This window comes from Podarcis tiliguerta (genome assembly GCF_965153285.1).
Source record: "Podarcis tiliguerta genome assembly, chromosome: 3".
Lineage (NCBI taxonomy): Eukaryota > Metazoa > Chordata > Lepidosauria > Squamata > Lacertidae > Podarcis > Podarcis tiliguerta.
In genome coordinates, this window is record NC_139536.1 from 23043011 (window position 1) to 23062605 (window position 19595).

The window sequence follows — 19595 nt, forward strand, 5'->3', positions numbered from 1 at the left end:
TTGTTGTACAAAGCTACAATGCCCTGGTGCAGTTAACTAGCAAACAAGCAAACAACAAGAAGAATGCACAGAAGCTGCCTCTGAGGATGGCTGCAATTGGACAGGACTGAGTTGGAAACCATGCACCAGCTTCACGAGTACAGCACACAATATGAAGCATATTCTCCCATAGTGGAAATGGAACTGATTAGTAGCATGGATGGGGCAGACTCTCCTACTCCCTTTATCTGCCACTGGATGCAGCTTTACAAACAGGTTAGCACAAGGCATACTGCAAACCCTCAAAGCTACTTAAGTCCCTTAAGTCCGCAGAAGTAATAACTAGCAAAATATATACAAATCCACAGGAGTTTCACACAACCTTGCATATATTAAAGGTAAAGGGACCCCTGACCATTAGGTCCAGTCATGACTGACTCTGGGGTTGCGGTGCTCATCTTGCTTTTTTGGCAGAGGGAGCCGGTGTACAGCTTCCAGGTCATGTGGCCAGCATGACTAAGCCGCTTCCAGTGAACCAGAGCAGCACATGGAAACACCATTTACCTTCCCGCCGGAGCGGTACCTATTTATCTACTTGCACTTTGACATACTTTTGAACTGCTAGGTTGGCAGGAGCAGGGACCGAGCAACGGGAGCTCTCCCCATCATGGTGATTCGAACCGCCGACCTTCTGATCGGCAAGTCCTAGGCTCTGTGGTTTAACCCACAGTGCCACCTGCGTCCCTGCATATAGTAGCTAGTTCTTTAAAAAGGCGATGTTGTGTACTATATATGCCTGTCAGCCATTTCCTTGCTGTATCTTACATGACTCTGGTTTGATTCAGAGGGAGGGGGTGATGTTGTAAAACCCAGTAACTTTTTTTGTTTCGTTCGTTTAAAAATGCATTTCCCTGCTTACCGCTTTTGAAAAATCCAGGCATCCTACTCCACGCTCGAAAGTCCCAAGGCCAATGACTTGCAGAGTCGCCACACTCACCGAATCCCATACTCTAACATGGGGAGGCAAAGGCTGAAAATGAAAACAATTTCATGGAAATGGTTACTGCAAGGAGCTGAAAATAGAGACATGCAAAATTAGCCTTACATTAAGCAGTTTAATCTTTTGGTTGAGGTGAACACCACCAATTACTGAGAAATGAAGACCTTGCAACAATACGGGTAACCGAGCATGCTGCTTTTCAGATCAACCTTCAGAAACAGGATTTACAGTGTAATCTTATACGTTTGCTTTAAGGCAAGTTCCAATGTTGCTTGCTCCTAGGCAAGCAGGTATAGGATTTCAGCCTGACTTGCAAACACCTTGTCACGAGAGGGGGAAAGTGCATTGAAACACCAGTCTGAATAGCTACTAACCAGGTATTTGGTAAAACAATATTTGCAATGGGTGGGATCTAGAGCTGAACAAGCTGAAATCTGTTCACATCACAGGGTTCACCCCCTCCCAAAAAAAGCCTCCCCTGAGGGATTCGTGATAACAGACACAAAAACGCTAATAAATCATGAAACTAGCAAAAATGACTGATGCAACAGGCTCTGCAATGAAGATTAATCTGCAATTAATCCAGAATGCGGCAGCTAGACTGGTGACTGGGAGTGGCCGCTGGGACCACATAACACCGGTCCTGAGAGATCTGCATTGGCTCCCAGTACGTTTCCGAGCACAATTCAAAGTGTTGGTGCTGACCTTTAAAGCCCTAAACGGCCTCGGTCCTGTATACCTGAAGGAGAGTCTCCACCCCCATTGTTCAGCCCGGACACTGAGATCCAGTGCCGATGGCCTTCTGGCGGTTCCCTCACTGTGAGAAGTGAGGTTACAGGGAACCAGACAGAGGGCCTTCTCGGTAGTGGCGCCCACCCTGTGGAACGCCCTCGCATCAGACGTCAAGGAAATAAGCAGCTATCTTATTTTTAAAAGACATCTGAAGGCAGCCCTGTTTAGCGAAGTTTTTAATATTTAATGCTGTATTGTTTTTAACACTCAAAGGGAGCCGCCCAGATTGGCTGGGGAAACTCAGCCAGATGGGCGGGGTATAAATAATAAATTATTATTATATTATTAGGTCAACTATCAGCTGGTGTAACTACGTTTCTTTGGAGTGAATTAGTCAAAACGTGACCTCGGTCAAAGTGTCTCTTCCTCCCAACAGCCAAGTCGTCCATCTATATATACTTTGCAGAGATGAGATTGGCTTTAAGTGCCAATCACAGCTATGCACAGGACTGTTTATGAGTGCTGCCACTTTGCTGTGTGCTCCTGCCGTGCTTTATGCCAAAGGCTTTGGGTCTTTTGTCGAAGGCACGAGGTCATGTTTTGTAGAGCACATGGGTAGCCACAGTTCCAGTAAGAGTTGCTCCCCCCACACTTTGGGAAGGGGAGAGAAGAGGGATGGGAAGTTTGGCTAAAATAAATGTTTCAAGAGCCCCGCGGGCCTTCTGCAGGAAATACGCAGCGCACAACGCAAGATTATGCATGAATGCATGAACATGTGCTTTTCGAATTATGCACCAGAGGTGAGCAGAAGTGAAAAGCGGACACTCCACAAGGCCTTCCTGGTTCCCATAAACACAAACCGGCTATTGAGGCAGGATTTCTTTAAAAGCTTACTCTTCCATCTTTATCCACTCCAGCTAGCTGTCCAGTTGCAATCCTGATTTTGTCTGGGTGCACAGCAAGGCTAGAAGACACAATGCCAACAAGGAAGTCACTTGTTGTGGGCCAACATTCATGGTAACAACTTGCTTTTACAAATGCCCTTTCATGGAACCCCTGTTCTGAGAAAAGAAGAGTGCGTCACTGAACAGCTTTTAGCACAACAGCAGCACATTGGTTCTGAGGGTTGTGCGGTCCGTGTGCAGCTTGGAGTGTGCTAAATCTGTTATATGGTGATGAAGGCGAAGATTTCATAAAATCATAGAACTGGCAGGGACAACGAGGGTCATCTAGTCCAGGCAGAGGCAAACCCGGCCCTCCAGATGTTTTTGGGACTACAATTCCCATCATCCCTGACCACTGGTCCTGTTGGCTAGGGATCATGGGAGTTGTAGTCCCAAAAAACATCCAGAGGGCCAAGTTTGCCTATGCCTGATCTAGTCCAACAGCCTGCAATGTATTCCTAGGCCTCTATAGCCTTCAGATCTCTCTCCATGCCACAACCCTCACTGAATCTGCCTTGCAGCTGGAGTGCTTTTGCCTGGCTGGAATGTGTCCTTGAACCCTTGTTTGTCTGGACAGAGAGGAGTGTGTGTGAATGTGCCCAGAACCAATCCTGCTCTACAATGGGGGAAGAATGGCATTTGTTGCTCCACCCGCTTCTCCCTCTGGCAGAGCCTGCCATTGGTTTGTGGTCCTTGGAAGGTTTCCCAGGAGGAAATGTGGTCTTAAGGCTGAAAAATGTATCCCAAGCACCAGAGAAGAAGACTCCTCTTTCTTCCTCACTAAAAAACCCCCTGTTGCTCTAATCCAGATTCGAATGACCTCGCTACTATTTTCAGCGGATCATTCGTATGCAAAATCTGGTACAGAATATGAATAGTCACATTTGTAAGACATACCATAGAAGCTTCACAACACTAACCATTTAATGCAGTCTGTATGTCCCAAGTAGTGGCGCTGAGTCCTCTCTTCATAGTTAAACAGTACTACCACGGATGCTATGAAGTATACTATTTCTCCAGTAGGAAGGAGGTAAACATTGGCTCGACAGTCCCTTCCACGATAGCCGTATCTTTTTTTTTTTTTTAGGTCAAGGTTTTTAAAATCCATGAATATTAAAAGAGAATCAGTTCCACAAATCTCACACCGTGAAGGTCTGTGGAAATGGGATTGAATAGATCATTCTTTCATAATCTGCCTCAGATGTGAAACACTGTACCTCCGCCATACATATATTTTAACTTTTGGGAACTCAGATTCCCCTTGCTTTTTGGTGTGTGTGTTAAATAAAAGCCACATAGGAAACAAATGTACTGCATATTGCGTGAGTATAAAACAAACACACAAAGACTACCCAGAAGTATGAAGATTAAAACAGAGTCAAGTTTGTAAACCTGAAATATGAAATTTTCATTAGGCAATAATAGAAGCCGCTACACAACCTTTAAGTACCTTAACCTGTTTTGCAGCCACGGAATTGCATCAGACAGCACAGGCCTTCCTATTGCTCCATTCTGGAGAGGAAGTGTATCAGTTCCATTTGGCCTTTTAAAAGAAGTGTGTGAAAATTCCAAAAGCTCCTCGCAAGGTGGCAAGACACCGCTAAGCAATTGCAAAATATTCAGAACCCTTTTTAGGATTACAGCATGAGAAAAGTAATTTTTTAAAATATTGTGTGAAATAAAACAACTTATGCACAATAGAAACATGAAGAAAATAAATAAAATATTTATCCAACGCCTCTCTTTTTAGTTTCTGCTACCCGTTTCTATTTATTATTATATTGTTGGTTTCAGTTGTGAGCTGCCCTGAATTCTGTATACATGACAAACAGGTGGGATATTCTTTTTTCTTTTTTTAATATAAACGAATAAAAGAGGCCCAGGTAAAGAGGAGAGAGGCAGAGAGATGGGGATGTAAGGCCTCTCCACCTGCTGTGCAGAAAAAACAGCAACCTTTGGCTTCTCCTCTCCTTGAAATCTTTAAACCCCAGCTGCTCATTACAATAATTCTGTCTAGCTGTTGTCGTTTTACTTCTTTCCTCCAAATCTCTTTTACCTTTTTGTCTTGCTTTGTGCAGTGACTGTCTGGTTACTGAAATCTGTCAACTACTCTTGGGAGTATTTTCTGACTAAAGAGTGGGATAAAAATGCTTTAAATAAAAACACATAAAACATAAGGAGATTGGAAGCTAAAATACTCCTACACATCCACCCACCCTTATTATTTCAGGAGATTAACATATTGGCAGCATCGTATCTGCGCTGGTACCTTCACAAACCATGGTTAGCACTAAGTCACTGGCCTGAATCACATATTATGCTAAGCCAAACCATGGTTTAGCAAGGATGCATCTCCTATAATGGGACGCGGGTGGCGCTGTGGGTAAAAGCCTCAGCGCCTAGGGCTTGCCGATTGAAAGGTCGGCGGTTCGAATCCCCGCGGTGGGGTGCGCTCCCGTTGCTCAGTCCCAGCGCCTGCCAACCTAGCAGTTCGAAAGCACCCCCGGGGGCAAGTAGATAAATAGGGACCGCTTACTAGCGGGAAGGTAAACTGCTCGCCAGAGCAGTGATGTCACGCTGGCCACGTGACCTGGAAGTGTCTCCGGACAGCGCTGGCCCCCGGCCTCTTGAGTGAGATGGGCGTACAACCCTAGAGTCTGTCAAGACTGGCCCATACGGGCAGGGGTACCTTTACCTATAATAATAATTTATTATTTGTACCCCGCCCATCTGGCTGGGTTTCCCCAGCCACTCTGGGCGGCTTCCATAGAAACCAAAAAGATCATGGCTCCTTTGCTGATCCATGGTTTGGCTTAGTGTGTTGACCAAATCTGGGTTGATGGTTTAGCTCTCTCCAGGCTAACTAAAAGCTACAAAGGTATAGGTGCCTTAATACATCTCGTTGCACTGATATATTTTATTTGGAAACATTTCTGGGGTGTTAGCACTAGATATCCTCTACTGAACTAAATCAATCTTCCCCGATCTTGGCACCCCCTATTCTGCTGGACTCCAGCTTCCACCACCCCAGACAACATGCCTAATGCTCAGGGAGGGATGAAGGGGCAGGAGGTCCAACCAGGTTGAAAAAGATTGGACTAGATGGGCGCTTGGATCTGATGCTGCAAAGAAACTCTTTAAATGTTCTCAAACGAAACAGTAACCCAGTGCTTAACTGTGTGGAATGTGCAAAGCATTGGAGGGACTGTGGGAAAACGCCTGTGCCAAGGAAGAAGTCAACACAAACAGCACCAGGAAACTATGAGTGGTTACCAGATGAAAACCAATAGCCTATTATTTAGTGATCCCAAAATTATTTTTCCCTTAGAGGAAGGACTTTTCTTTTTCTTTACACTACTATTAAATTATGCCAGCTTCACAGTGATAAAAGAAAACAGGAAACTAGACAGAAAAAGGAGAGGTGGGGTGGGGAAAGAAAAAAGAAAAAAACCACTGGAAAAAACAAGTGGGGTTTTTTTTGGGGGGGGGGGTTAGGTTTGTGATAAGGATACACCCACTCCAGTTTTAATTTCTCAGAAGGCAGCTCTGTCTTGATTTCGTAATATTTGTCTACCTCCGAAGGAAGAAACATTGTGATTGGTCGTCCACGCATGAACATCTTGATGTACTCTCCTTCTGTCAAAACAAAACAAAAGCATGCACTGTAAGTGAGTTTGCTTTGCAAGCAAAAATATTAACAGACCCTGTAAAGAACTACATTTTTCAAAATGGTAAGCTATGGATTTGATACAGATCCTGGTGGGACATCATCAGTACAACTTTTCTGGCTCAGACCTAGTAAGGCGGAACAAATACAGTGGTGCCCCGCAAGACGAATGCCTCGCAAGACGGAAAACCCGCTAGACGAAAGGGTTTTCCGTTTTGGAGGTGCTTCGCAGGACGAATTTGCTATGGGCTTTCTTCGCAAGACGAAAATGTCTTGCGATTCCTGGGGGGTTTCTTTCGCTTCCCACCCCCTTTTTCTAAGGCACTAAGCTGCTAATAGCCTTTTAGCAGCTAATCCGCTAACCCCTTAAGCCTTTAATAGCCGCTAAACCGCTAATAGCGCTAATCCGCTAATGGGCTTGCTTCGCAAGACGAAAAAACCGCTAGACGAAGAGACTCACGGAACGGATTCTTTTCGTCTTGCGAGGCACCACTGTACATCCTTCTTTCTCACCACCCACCAAGATATGCTTCTGACCATCTTATCAACTTCAAAGCCCGATGGATTCAATCTATGGGCTGCTACCCTCTTACTGAAAGGCACTGAATCTTTGTAAACATTTGCTGCTTCTCCCCACTTCTTCATTCACTTGGTATTCATTTAACAGTTCTACGTGGCCACTCCTAAAATTTCTAAGGATAGCAAGACTGGAACCTCTCTTCTCACAGCCCAAGGCACAACTTAAGAAAAAGCAAAATGTGCAAGTAGCAGGAAGCAAGGACCAATTTTTACAGGTTCAGGAAGAGGCACATTAAGCCATGCCTGGTGGGTGAGATGCCATCCCACTGCTTTTCAGGTTGGCATAACCATCCCATTACCTTTCTCCAACTTTGGGCTCTGGGCCATATAGAAAATTTACTTCCTTTGCGGTTGAGCACAAGACTGTCTCCACTTTGAGATTATTCACCCCCCCACCCACTGCATGTTGAATGGAAAAGATAGATTAGGGGTCAGCAAACATTTTCAGCAGGGGGCCGGTCCACTGTCCCTATGACCTTGTGGGGGGCTGGACTATATTTTGAAGAAAAATAAAAATGAACGAATTCCTATGCCCCACAAATAACCCAGAGATGCATTTAAAATAAAAGGACACATTCTACTCATGTAAAAACACGCTGATTCCTGGACTGACCGTGGGCCGGATTTAGAAGACGATTGGGCCGGATCCGGCCCCCGGGCCTTAATTTGCCTACCCATGGATTAAGGTAAAGGTAAAGGGACCCCTGACCATTAGGTCCAGGCATGACCAACTCTGGGGTTGCGGTGCTCATCTTGCTTTATTGGCCGAGGGAGCCAGCATACAGCTTCCAGATCATGTGGCCAGCATGACTAAGCCGCTTCTGGCGAACTAGAGCACCGCACGGAAACGGCGTTTACCTTCCTGCCAGAGCAGTACCTATTTATCTACTTGCACTTTGACGTGCTTTCAAACTGCTAAGTTGGAAGGAGCGGGGACCGAGCAACGGGAGCTCACCCCGTCGCGGGGATTCGAACCGCCGACCTTCCGATCAGCAAGTCCTAGGCTCTGTGGTTTAACCCACAGTGCCACCCGCGAGTCCCACCCATGGATTAGACACACTGAAAAAGTCAAGACGTATGCAGCCTGCAGTGTGAATGACACCACAAACAGAGACCATTACATTTTAGAGCCTAAAAAGAAAGTATTTCATAGGAGAGAGAGGTAAGGCCAAGTTTATTAAGAAACTATGTTATTAAAATGAGAGGTAAGGCCTATGCGGTAAATATTATATACACCTCATCCCAATTAAACTCTTAGGAGCAAGATTTATTCTTCTTCAGGTTTTTTATTGTAATACCTACCAAGGGGGAACTTTTACGCATCTCAACATTATCATCAAACAAACGTTCACTTAAAGCTAACTACAGTTGACTTAAAGGGATTATAGTTTTATTCTATTCAAGGTTTATTAAATCTGCATAAATCATTATTTTTCAAGGGATGGGATCACCTTTCTATTGTCTAAGGCAGCCTTGCTGCAACTCTGGGTCCCCAGAGGTTGTTCCGCTACAGCCCCCATCATCCCCACCTAGTATGGGCAACAGCCAGGGATAATGGGAACTGCAGTCCAACAACTTTTGAATATCAAAGGTTTATGGAGGCTGATACAAGTGTTTTATATTGATTATCTTTTGGCTGACCCGTCTCCTGAGATTACTGCCAAGGAAGCTAGTTTTTGTGTGGTAGCCATAGCTTGTCAGAGCAGGATCTTGTCCTAATTTTAAAATTATTAACACTTAAGTTGTCGCTCATCATTTTAATATACAGTGAGGGGGGGAAAGTATTTGACCCCCTGCTAAATTTGCCCGTTTGCCCTCTGACGAAGAAATGGCCAGTCCATAATTTTAATGGTAGGTTTATTGTAGCTGTGAGAGACAGAATAACAACAGGAAAAACCCCAGAAACCCAGAAGACAAAAGTCAGAGATTGATGTGCATTATAATGAGTGAAATAAGTATTTGATCCCTTTGCAAAAGATGACTTGGTACTTGGTGGCAAAAGCCTTGTTGGCAATTACAGAGGTCAGACGTTTCTTGTAGGTGGCCACCAGGTTTGCACACATCTCAGGAGGTATTTCGTGCCACTCCTCTTTGCAGATCCTCTCCAAGTCATTAAGATTTTGAGGCTGATGTGTAGCTACTCGAACCTTCAGCTCCCTCCACAGATTTTCAGTGGGATTAAGGTCTGGAAACTGGCCAAGCCACTCAAGGACCTTATTGTGCTTCTTCTTGAGCCATTCCTTTGTTGCCTCGGCCGTGTGTTTTGGGTCATTGTCATGCTGGAATACCCATCCCTGACCCATTTTCAATGCCCTGGCTGAGGGAAGGAGGGGCTCTCCCAAGATTTGATGATACATGGTCCCGTCCATCATCCCTTCGATGCGGTGAAGGTGTCCTGTCCCCTTAGCAGAAAAACACCCCTAAAGCATAATATGTCCCCCTCCATGCCTGATGGTGGGGATGGTGTTCTTGGGGTCGTAGGCAGCATTCCTCCTCCTCCAAACACGGTGAGTTGAGTTGATATCAAAGAGGTTGATTTTGGTCTCATCGGACCACAACGCTTTCACCTAGTTCTCCTCTGGGTCATTCAGATGTGCACTGGCAAACTGCAGATGGGCCTGTACAAGTGCTGTCTTGAGCAAGGCAATCTTGCGGGCTCAGTCCTTCACAACGTAGTGTGTTACCAACTGTTTTCCTGGTGACTATGGTCCCAGCTGCCCTGAGATCATTGACAAGTCCCGTCCCCCCCCCCCCGCCGTGTAGTTCTGGGCTGCTTCATCGCCGTTCTCCTGATCGTTGCAACTCCACGAGATGAGATCTTGCATTGAGCCCCAGACGAGGGAGGTTGACAGTTATTTTGTGTTTCTTCCATTTGCGAATTATTGCACCAACTGTTGTTACCTTCTCACCAAGCTGCTTGGCAATAGTCCTGTAGCCCAGTCCAGCCTTGTGCAGGTCTACAATCTTGTCCCTGACATCCTTGGACAGCTCTTTAGTCTTGGTCATGGTGGCTGCTTTGGAATCTGCTGGATTGATTGCTTCTGTTGACAGGTGTCTTTTGTACAGGTACTGTTAACGAGCTGGGATTACAGGTAAGACCTCTCCCTTACAGCAGGTGCTTCTAATCTCAGCTTGTTACATACAGTGGAAGATACCAGGTAGCCTGACATCTGGCTGATTGATAGGGGATCAAATACTTATTTCACTCATTATAATGCACATCAACCTTTCCCCCCTCATGGTAATTGTTTTATATTTCCTAGTGTTTTGATATTTTACATTGCTTTTAAATTCTATATTTAATATTGTACTTAATGTACCATACTGTGTCTTATGTATTTTGTTTTCTTCTCTCCTTCTCAACTGGTTATTGACTGAAATAAATGAAAGGCAATTATTGCCCTAAGTGAACTCAGAAGTGTCACAAGAGAAACAGGAGGTTGAAGTGTGGTGCTGTGGAAGTTCAGGTTATAAATAGCACTGACAAAAGACACCAAGCATCTCTCGTGTTTCTTCACCCCAAAGAAATAACAGGAAAACCAAAGTAGCATTGTTTTCTTCTGGTAGGCTACGCAAACTGCAGAAAACTCACTGAGCGCATTTTCAGACCTTTTTAAATTAAAAAGTCTGTATAAACAAATTTTGATTGACCTTACATGGGGGCGGTAAAGCCTCTCACACACATCCTTGTTTCTCTTTTTGAAATCCAACACTACAAAACGTTCTCTTAGGTATACAAGCCCACAGGGCAATTATAGCATTAATGCAAAACTTTTTTTGGAAACTGTACAGATAATGGCAGCGTATCAACAAAAGCATTTTTACCAAACAGAAGGCTGTTGCCCAGGGACAAATTCCTGTAAATACAAGCTAGGAGAAGCAGCAGTTGAACTCCCTTTTAATTTATATTAGCTTAATTGCCGTGTTCTAGAACATCAAACTGAACTTTATTGGTCCCCTCCCAAACTGTTTAACTGTGGGGGGTTTTTTAAGGATATAATAAGATGAAGTATTTCATGTGTACCTCAAGCATACTTCCTATACCCTCTTGTCCCCTGCCTTTTTTTGTCCAAATAAGAAAACAAAAGGCCTCGTTTTAGAACAAATAGAACCAAAATGAAAAACAAAACAAAACACCCAAAGCATTTGTAAGAGGAAGGAGACACTGGTTTAATTTTAAATGTCATCATCCAGTTGGTGGGAGCCACAACCTTTGTATTAAGCTCTGTAAATGCAGCATATGGAATGTTTGTAATAAAAAACCTGCTCTAAATTGCTTCAAGATGATACCTTTCATAGCAGGGATGGGAAACCTATGGTCCTTCTCAGACTTCCTCAGATGTTTTGAGACTACAATTACCATCATCTCTGACCACTGGTCCTGCTAGCTAGGGATCATGGGAGTTGTAGGCCAAAAACATCTGGAGGGCCGAGGCTGAGGAAGCCTGGTCCTTCTGATGTTGGTGAGCTGAAACAGCTGGCTGGGGCTTATGGAAGGGCCACAGGTTGCCCACCCCTGTTTTATGCATATTAAATGGATTGCATGCTATTACACCCATGTACACAGAACTCTTCTTCACATGAAACCAAGACCCGGAGGTTTTCTCTTGTTGCTGCCTGCAGTCATGTAAACCAAAAGCTCGCTACCATAGCATAATTAGAGCAATCAGGAAGAATCTTTTGCAGTTTCTTATTGGTGTCATGTTCAGGGAAGGCTGGTGTTTTCCATGGTGATTCAGCTGCTAATTCAACTATCATGCAATGATAGTTTGAAATGGACCATTCAGTGGTTTAGTTCTGCCGCTGCTGTTAACAGATGTGAGCCGGTTGCCATAACGTACTTGGGCATCATGAGGTATGCATGGCAGCAACACACCTCACTGGTATCCAAACACTCCACACAGTTCAGCAGTACAAAATGGAAATGCTTCTACACACTGCAGTGGGGGAAAGCCGTCACATAGAGGCAATTCCAAGCAGTCCCTGTATGATTTAAGGCCATGTTGAGATCAACTCTTATTTTCCTAAGGAAAGAGATCCTACTGTTAAAATTCTGATCCAATGGTCTTCTTTTCACTTTGGAAAAACAACGGCACTAATCTGTGGTGTTGTAGTAGCACTTATATGATTTGGCAGTCTTTTCTGCAGGAGGTTTTCCTTCTACAATAATTGCGGAGTTGTCTCCAATGTTTCCTTGCTGCAACTCGCGGCGGAAAAAATGAGGCAATGCAACCAAGTAAGAGATGAGATACGCATCTTTGCAATACGGAGTAAGTTAGATGTGCATTTAGGAAGAGACCCAGAGATGTTCATCACCTCTATTCTATGGCCACTTTCAATGTGCTATTTTTAAAATTAAAAGAAATCCAAAGGCAGTAATGTATGAACGGGCACATGGTCTTAATTTTTAGAGCTCTTTTAGAACCATTCTGCACTAGGAAGGTAAATTGCAACGTGAGGAATTATAGGTCAGAAAGACCCTTCCTTCAATTTATTCTGTTGGTTTTAAGGAACAAAAATAAATAAATTCCCTACATTAAAAAAGCTCTATGTACAAACTGCAAAGTGCTTCAAGAAGAAACTCAGCTTTAGGGAGGGGGTGGGCCTCATAATTCCATACATTCAAATCAGGTACTTAAGCATGTAATCCTGTATCTCATTTCCACCATTATTGCTGAAGGCATCTGCATGTAGAGACCTGCTGCCACTGGCAGCCAAGCATAAAGGCTGTATTTCACGTGCAGCCAAGTTAAAAGCAAAGTCCTTAAAATAGGTACTGGCACACAACTGCATCCTTGATCTAAAGCCAAACATGGCAGAAAATTTATTAAACCGTTAGAGCAGATTCTAAAAGTCACGGCATGTTCTAGATGTTAGTTTCAAGGAATTTGTAGGCTTTTTAAAAAATGCACGTACACTTGGCTATAGCTGCTGCGAGAGTTGAAGTGGTTTAAAGGGAAGGGTGCCCCCGTGGGCAGGCAAGGGGCATGATGAATTCTTTTATTTAAACAGAAGAAATATTTTAAACGATCTTCTGAATTTGAAGGCGACAATTACAAAAGGACAGCAGACGCCACGGAGGAAAGAATGCAATTTCCCCTTTGTAACTGCTGTTATTTCTGAAGACCAGAGACTCCTGAAAAACTAGAAGGAATTCAGAGCTGCAGAGTGGGTTGGACTCAACACAGTGGGAGGGCAACAGGAAACATGAGTAACAATAAGATTCCCATCTACATATGTGTTTATAGTGCCCACAGTTGAACTTGTCATAGTTGGATGTGTGAGGCTGTATGTAAACCACCCCCAAATGTAAGAAGGTTGGCATAAGCTTTCATGACCAGAGTCTACCTCATCAGATACCCTCAGTTGGCAAGTACATTTATATACAGGTGCAACGAGAGAAAGTAGACAGCAGGGCCAAACGGCAATAAAATAAAATAAAACCACCAGCTAGCCTATGATAACTCATGCAAACCTTAAATGTGTACACAACTGGCACAATGACCACTTGCAATATCAGTAATTTGTAATTTATTCTAGCACTACTAGTAGGAGAGGAAATAATAATTATGTTATTTATTAAACATGTATAATGCCCTTCATCCGAAGATCACAACATAAAACTACAAAATGAGGACACATAACACATAATGAAAACAAACCAATAACTTGGCCTGCTACAAAACCCATATAAAAGGCCATGGGTTTGCTGATTAAACGAAGCTCTGGTTACAGACAAACATTTTTGACTGGCACCTAAAGATATGTGATGAAGGTCTAAACAAACAGAAACAATACTTGTTGACAAGTTCTAATTCATCAGTTCTACTCTGGAATCTCATTTCGATTTTATTTTTGATTTTTTTTATGAGAACAGAAGCGTTCAGGTCAGCAGGGGGAAGGGCCATAGTTTAGAAGCTTCTGGTCAGTATGAGAAGGGGCATGCATTGCTTTTGGGGAAAAGGTTTCATGTTTGATCCCTGGTGTCATCAGGTAAAGAAAAACCTTGGAGACAACAGATTGCGAGCAAAGAATTTTATGTCCAACTTTGGGCAAACTAAGGTCAGTCTTATTTACGGTTTATTGAAACCAATTTCAAATCCTGATTTAGGAAGCTGCCTTGTTTCAAAAGATCATAGACGAACCAGAAGTAACAAGTAAAGGGAAGCACATGCATGGAAGAATCATGTAGGTTCGTTCCCGTTAAGATAGCCATAGTCCACCACTTCACTGCAACACAGGATATATATATGAGAGACAGTGCCCCATTAGTTCACACATCTGACAAAGGGGACTCCAGTGCATGACTGCTTATGCCATTGTAAGTGTTACACATTTGAGGTGCCAGAAAAAGACACGACATTCAGTGCTCCAAAGCTGGGTTTCACAATGGAATGAGAATTTACAGCTTCGTCCAATATGATTTCTCAACTATACCATCAAGATTAGGAAAATGCCTGAAGGGCATTATAAAGTTGTAAGGCTACTGGAGAAAGCTCCAACAGGCATAATATGTCAATTACCAAAAGTCATAGCCTTTCAGTTTCACAATTAATCGCGCTTTTTTCCTTCTCAACATCTTGCCGTTTGAAACGTATCAGTTGTTACGTAAGAAAATCAGATGAGACGCCTTGCGTTGAACTGCTATTCACGTCTGCATCCAAACCAGCTAACCAACAACATTAATTAAGATATTAAGCACACAGTTAAGTAATACAAGACTGAAAAAGCAAGATCTAACAGAAACAGACCCATCAGCACCTGCTCAGACCTATTTTGTACTCCATTATCCCCATTTTGAATTTTGGTTTGTTTGTTCAAATGAGTAAGTCAGTAAGATTGGACCCAAACATGGTCCTAAGGTCTAGGGATAGGGAAACCCACAAGCTCATTAAGGTCTATGCTCTCCTACATATCATATACCCTATATATAATAATCTACATACAGTGTGCCACAAGAGGAGTGCAGAAGCAAACAAATGACACATTTGCGGAACAGAACAGATAGCTGCTACAAGGCAAGCAAGTGATCCAAGTACAGGGAAAGGAATCCCCAGATTTCTTCCAGCAGGGAATTGTGCAGACTACAGATTTGTGGAAAGCATAAAGAATAGAATTTGTGTGTGTGTTTTTTTTTTAAAAAAAATGCAATGGCTATGCTCTATATGACATGCACATGAGCCAACATGCTCCAGGTTTCAAGCTTCATGCTTCAGTGACATTTGCAGATCAAAGCCAGTCATTCTCAATCAGGAATAATATTCTTAGCAGACAGTAACGATGCATACACTGTTTTTTCTCTCTCTTTCAACAAGCCAGCAGCAGCCAGACAGAATTTACTGACAGAAACAAACTTTAATCTTTTTTTTTTATTGTTACCATAGGAGGATATTTTCTGTTATTTGATTGCATAGTACACAATTTGTACCCCAGAATACTGAGGGCAAAAAGGATCTTTTAGTTGGCATTTCAGGATACTGTTAGAAGACAATTGCCTGGATAATGTTTAATGTACATGTATATCATGTCCATTCTCGGAAAGAGGAAATTAAGCATATATCAATTAACATTTCAGATTTTGAGGGTGTGGGCTGCGGGGAGGGATATGATGCTTCTTAATTACAATATTGCATTATTTAGGTAAAAAAATACAGGAATAGGTTTCTACTGAAATTGAATAGGTTGAACCCATGTGCTTTGGGAGACTAAAAAGCCAAATAAAAGATCAAAAAAGCATTTAACTAGGAAAGCAACCAGCTTGCATAATTTTAATCCTTACCTTGGCTGTTCTTTTCTCGAGCTGACATTTTTGCTGGTTATGGGACAGAAATAAAACAGCTTACAGGTGTCTCCTGCCTTGGGTGAAGTCTACCATTCAAACCCAATCTAGTATTTTTAAAATGCACATGGGAAACAGATATAGCACATCATATACGCATTGCAGATTTTCCTGTTTTGTTTTTTTGTTTTTAAATGAATAGCATACAACTTTCACAAGAGGCAGAATCCTCTTTGCTGAGACCAAGCCAATTTCAAGAGTGCTTGGGAATTTCTCACTCTGATCCAGAGCCTCGTGTGAATTATGTGCGCTCTTCAGAGTGTTTGGACATGTGAGAAGCCTCGCTGGTTTATAAGCATGAAGGCAGCAGATACAAACCCACAAAGGAATGTGAATGTGGAGCAGCTTAAATGGGAAACCACTTATAAGCAGGTGGAGCTTCATGCATGCAAAGTTTCTCTGAGACACGGATACTGTTTTCATCTTTATAGGTCTGGAGTCAATAGAGAAATGCCACTGGATGCAGTATACAGTGGTACCTCGGGTTAAGAACTTAATTCGTTCTGGAGGTCCGTTCTTAACCTGAAACTGTTCTTAACCTGAGGTACCACTTTAGCTAATGGGGCCTCCCGCTGCCGCCGCACGATTTCTTTTCTCATCCTGAAGCAAAGTTCTTAACCGGAGGTACTATTTCTGGGTTAGCGGAGTCTGTAACCTGAAGCGTCTGTAACCTGAAGTACCACTGTACTTTGAAGCAAGCCCTGATCATCATATTAAAACATGACTCAACCTGTAGGTTTATTATAGTTATCTGAACTGGACATAGAAATAGATTTATCAGTCTTAGCAGAAGCAACAAGCTGACCTTGACTAAAGGTCTACTCAAAAACAAATGTTTCCAATTACCTTGGCTGACGATGACATCTTTGTGTCTAGGGAGAGAAATGCAGGTTCAATTAATATATATATATTTATATAGAAATATACATACAAAAACATTAACTTGAAAATGAAAGATGTTATTAAATGTTAGTTTGAGTGCCTAGTCAGGGGTGCCCAAACTTTTTCCAAAGAGGGCCAGATTTGATGAAGTGGACATGCGTGAGGGCCAACCAAAGTTGTAAAATTGTCTGCCACGGGGGCCAGATTAAACTGCCCGGCGGGCCTAATTAGGCTCCCAAAACGGACTTTGGACATGCCTGGCCTAGATGTTATGAAACTATGTTGGGAAAGAAAGCTTTGGAACAGACACCTAACTATAGTGAATAAAATTACATAGTCACCATCTATCTGAAAGGTGAATAAAGCACATTTTTTAAAATGGCATTTTACAATTACATAACACATCTAAAGGCTCTAATTAAATAAATTTCTCTTCTTAAAGTAACCTGGTGTATTGTGGAATTCAGGCTAAAATATCCAGTTAAGCAATACTAATCCAATAAAGAGCTGATTATTCCAAGCCAAGTATTTAAGGGGGGGGGGAGTACTCGGTTCCAATTATTTATTTGTTTGTTTATTATTTTGTAGAAGGCTGCAATGCATGCAGAGCTCCACCCAACAGATAGAGCTGCATTGTTTGAGCTTTGTTCATACATTGCACTGAACACTGGTGCAAGCTGTCTCTACACACGCACAAGTTTTTGAGTGAAACAGTATGCAGCTCAAACCACTGGGTACAAGCTCAAACGCTTGTGTACAGATTGTGCACTCACTGAATGCTACATGTGAGTAACTGTATGAGTGTACAGCTTAACTATTTGTGCACACAGGGTTTGTATACTCTGATTGTATACTTATTCAATGTAACATACGAACTGGAAAAGGGGGAAATTCTAGTGTTCAGGAGCATCAGTTGTGTATCGAAGCACGAAAGGAATTATAAATCAGGGTGAAGGACCACACAATGATCTAATACACGTTTTACAGAACTTTAGCATTAACTCAGGAGAAAATGTTCGGCACTGAATCAAGCACTTACTTGTCTGCATTCTTGCCACTTTTTGATATCAATTTTGAGGCAGAGGTTGCCCTCATGAGTTTATTACGACTCTCTTCTGAACTTTCCCACGCACTGTGTGATTTTTCAAGTGTTGATGATCTCTTTACACTAGAAAACAAACACATTTTATGTCCAATGTTAAAGCAGGAGTGAATGATGCCACATAACAATTCGTACTGGAAATACAGCAGCTCAAGCAGCAGCAGACGAAAGAGAGGCCAGGCCAGGACATCCTTCAAGCAAATCCAGAAGACCCCAGAAATAAGGATAAGAGAAAGCGATCTAAATGGATGTTTGAAAACCGTCAAAAGGGCAACTTCAAACCTCATCAGTTTAATGTTGGAACACTGTCAGGTAAAGGTAAAGGTACCCCTGCCCGTACGGGCCAGTCTTGACAGACTCTAGGGTTGTGCGCCCATCTCACTCAAAGAGGCCAAGGGCCAGCGCTGTCCGAAGACACTTCCGGGTCACGTGGCCAGCGTGACATCGCTGCTCTGGCGAGCCAGAGCCACACACAGAAACGCCGTTTACCTTCCCGCCAGTAAGCGGTCCCTATTTATCTACTTGCACCCAGGGGTGCTTTCGAACTGCTAGGTTGGCAGGCGCTGGGACCAAACAGCGGGAGCGCACCCCACCGCAGGGATTCGAACCGCCGACCTTTCGATCGGCAAGCCCTAGGCGCTGAGGCTTTAACCCACAGCGCCACCCGCGTCCCGTGGAACACTGTCAAGTGCTATGTAAATGCCCTTTTTAAAAATTATGCGCTATGCTTTCTCATACTTTGCAATCTGCATTTTTTAAAAAATTATTATTATTAATGCTAAATGTAACAAAGGCTTTCATGGATGAGTAGTCTGATTATCCAATGCACCATCTGCAATTCAAAACTCTGCAAATGCAGATTTGTTAAAAGCATGCTTCTAATTCGGTTTGGTTTTAGATTCAGGACAGTTATAGGGGCTGATGTTAGTTCACATCACAATCCCACAGTTGCCCAATAGACAGTCTAGCAACTTATCCAGTTAAAACAATTTCCAGAAGGATGGTATGCGAAAGCTACCAACGGCAAGTTTATTTCTGCAAGACCTTCAGAAGCTAAAAAGGGGGGAAAGTGACAAAAAAGTTAGGAAGTCAAACATTAGGGGGGAAAAGTGCACACAGACATTTCTTTTTGCTTTGGCAGATTAATATGCTAAACCCAAGAACAAATGCCTTCGTACAGCCAAATGCCAGACAGGAGAACAGACCAAAGTCCACTTTAAGTTTGTGCAAGATAAAGGAGAAAGAGTTTATGAAAGACTTAAACATGCATTAGTGGGGCTATATCAAACAATATGCTTTTCCTACGCAGGAAGCATTGCCATTTAGAGGGGAAACACACAAGCCGGATGTGTGGCAATTACAAGTTTATCTACTTTGCTATGTGTCCAGGTGCCGGGAAATGATATGTGGCTGCAGCGTCCCAGCAGGTATGCATATGCAGAAAGAGTCTCAGGTATACAAAGGCTTCAGTTCAAAGGTGCTCTGGCATAAGCAGACATTTCCACTCACGCAAGATACCCTCTTTATGCTGAAGCCTGCAGGGCCCCATCTCACGCTGCTGGGGGTCCTCAGACCTTCAACACGGGCTTTTCAAGGAATGCAGAATGATGCAATGAGAAGGAAGGGGCAGGAAAGACCAGTATAGTGAGAGGAATTCTGCTTATGTGTCTTAGGAGCCAAGCAGTGTAGGAAAGTTTATAATAATTGAATTAACTTTGAAGTAAGAATTTCTGGAATCTCTCCCCACTCCCCCTTTTGGAAGTATGACTGATGCAACTATCTTCTTGAAATCCTTTGTTAAGGGAGAGTTAAAGTTATTCCCACCCCCCTTGATCTTGAAGCACCTTCCACCAAGTTAAATGAATTTTAGA

The 19595-nt window shown here is 43.0% G+C and overlaps 1 protein-coding gene across 8 annotated transcripts in view; it reads right to left on the bottom strand.

Moving 5' to 3' along the window:
* EML4 (EMAP like 4) overlaps nt 1–19595 on the bottom strand; it is a 155642-nt gene that overhangs the window by 31872 nt on the left and 104175 nt on the right. For 4 of the 8 annotated variants that reach the window (XM_083432991.1, XM_083432987.1, XM_083432989.1 and 1 more), the window contains 7 exons: nt 17662–17790; nt 16587–16612; nt 15681–15713; nt 6168–6291; nt 3576–3725; nt 2606–2675; nt 899–1009 (listed from right to left, as the gene is read on the bottom strand). In XM_083432991.1, coding sequence (XP_083289117.1) covers nt 899–1009; nt 2606–2675; nt 3576–3725; nt 6168–6291; nt 15681–15713; nt 16587–16612; nt 17662–17790 — 643 coding nt within the window. The remainder of the gene's footprint in view (nt 1–898; nt 1010–2605; nt 2676–3575; nt 3726–6167; nt 6292–15680; nt 15714–16586; nt 16613–17661; nt 17791–19595) is intronic. The other 4 variants (XM_083432988.1, XM_083432992.1, XM_083432986.1 and 1 more) reach the window with 1 other exon arrangement.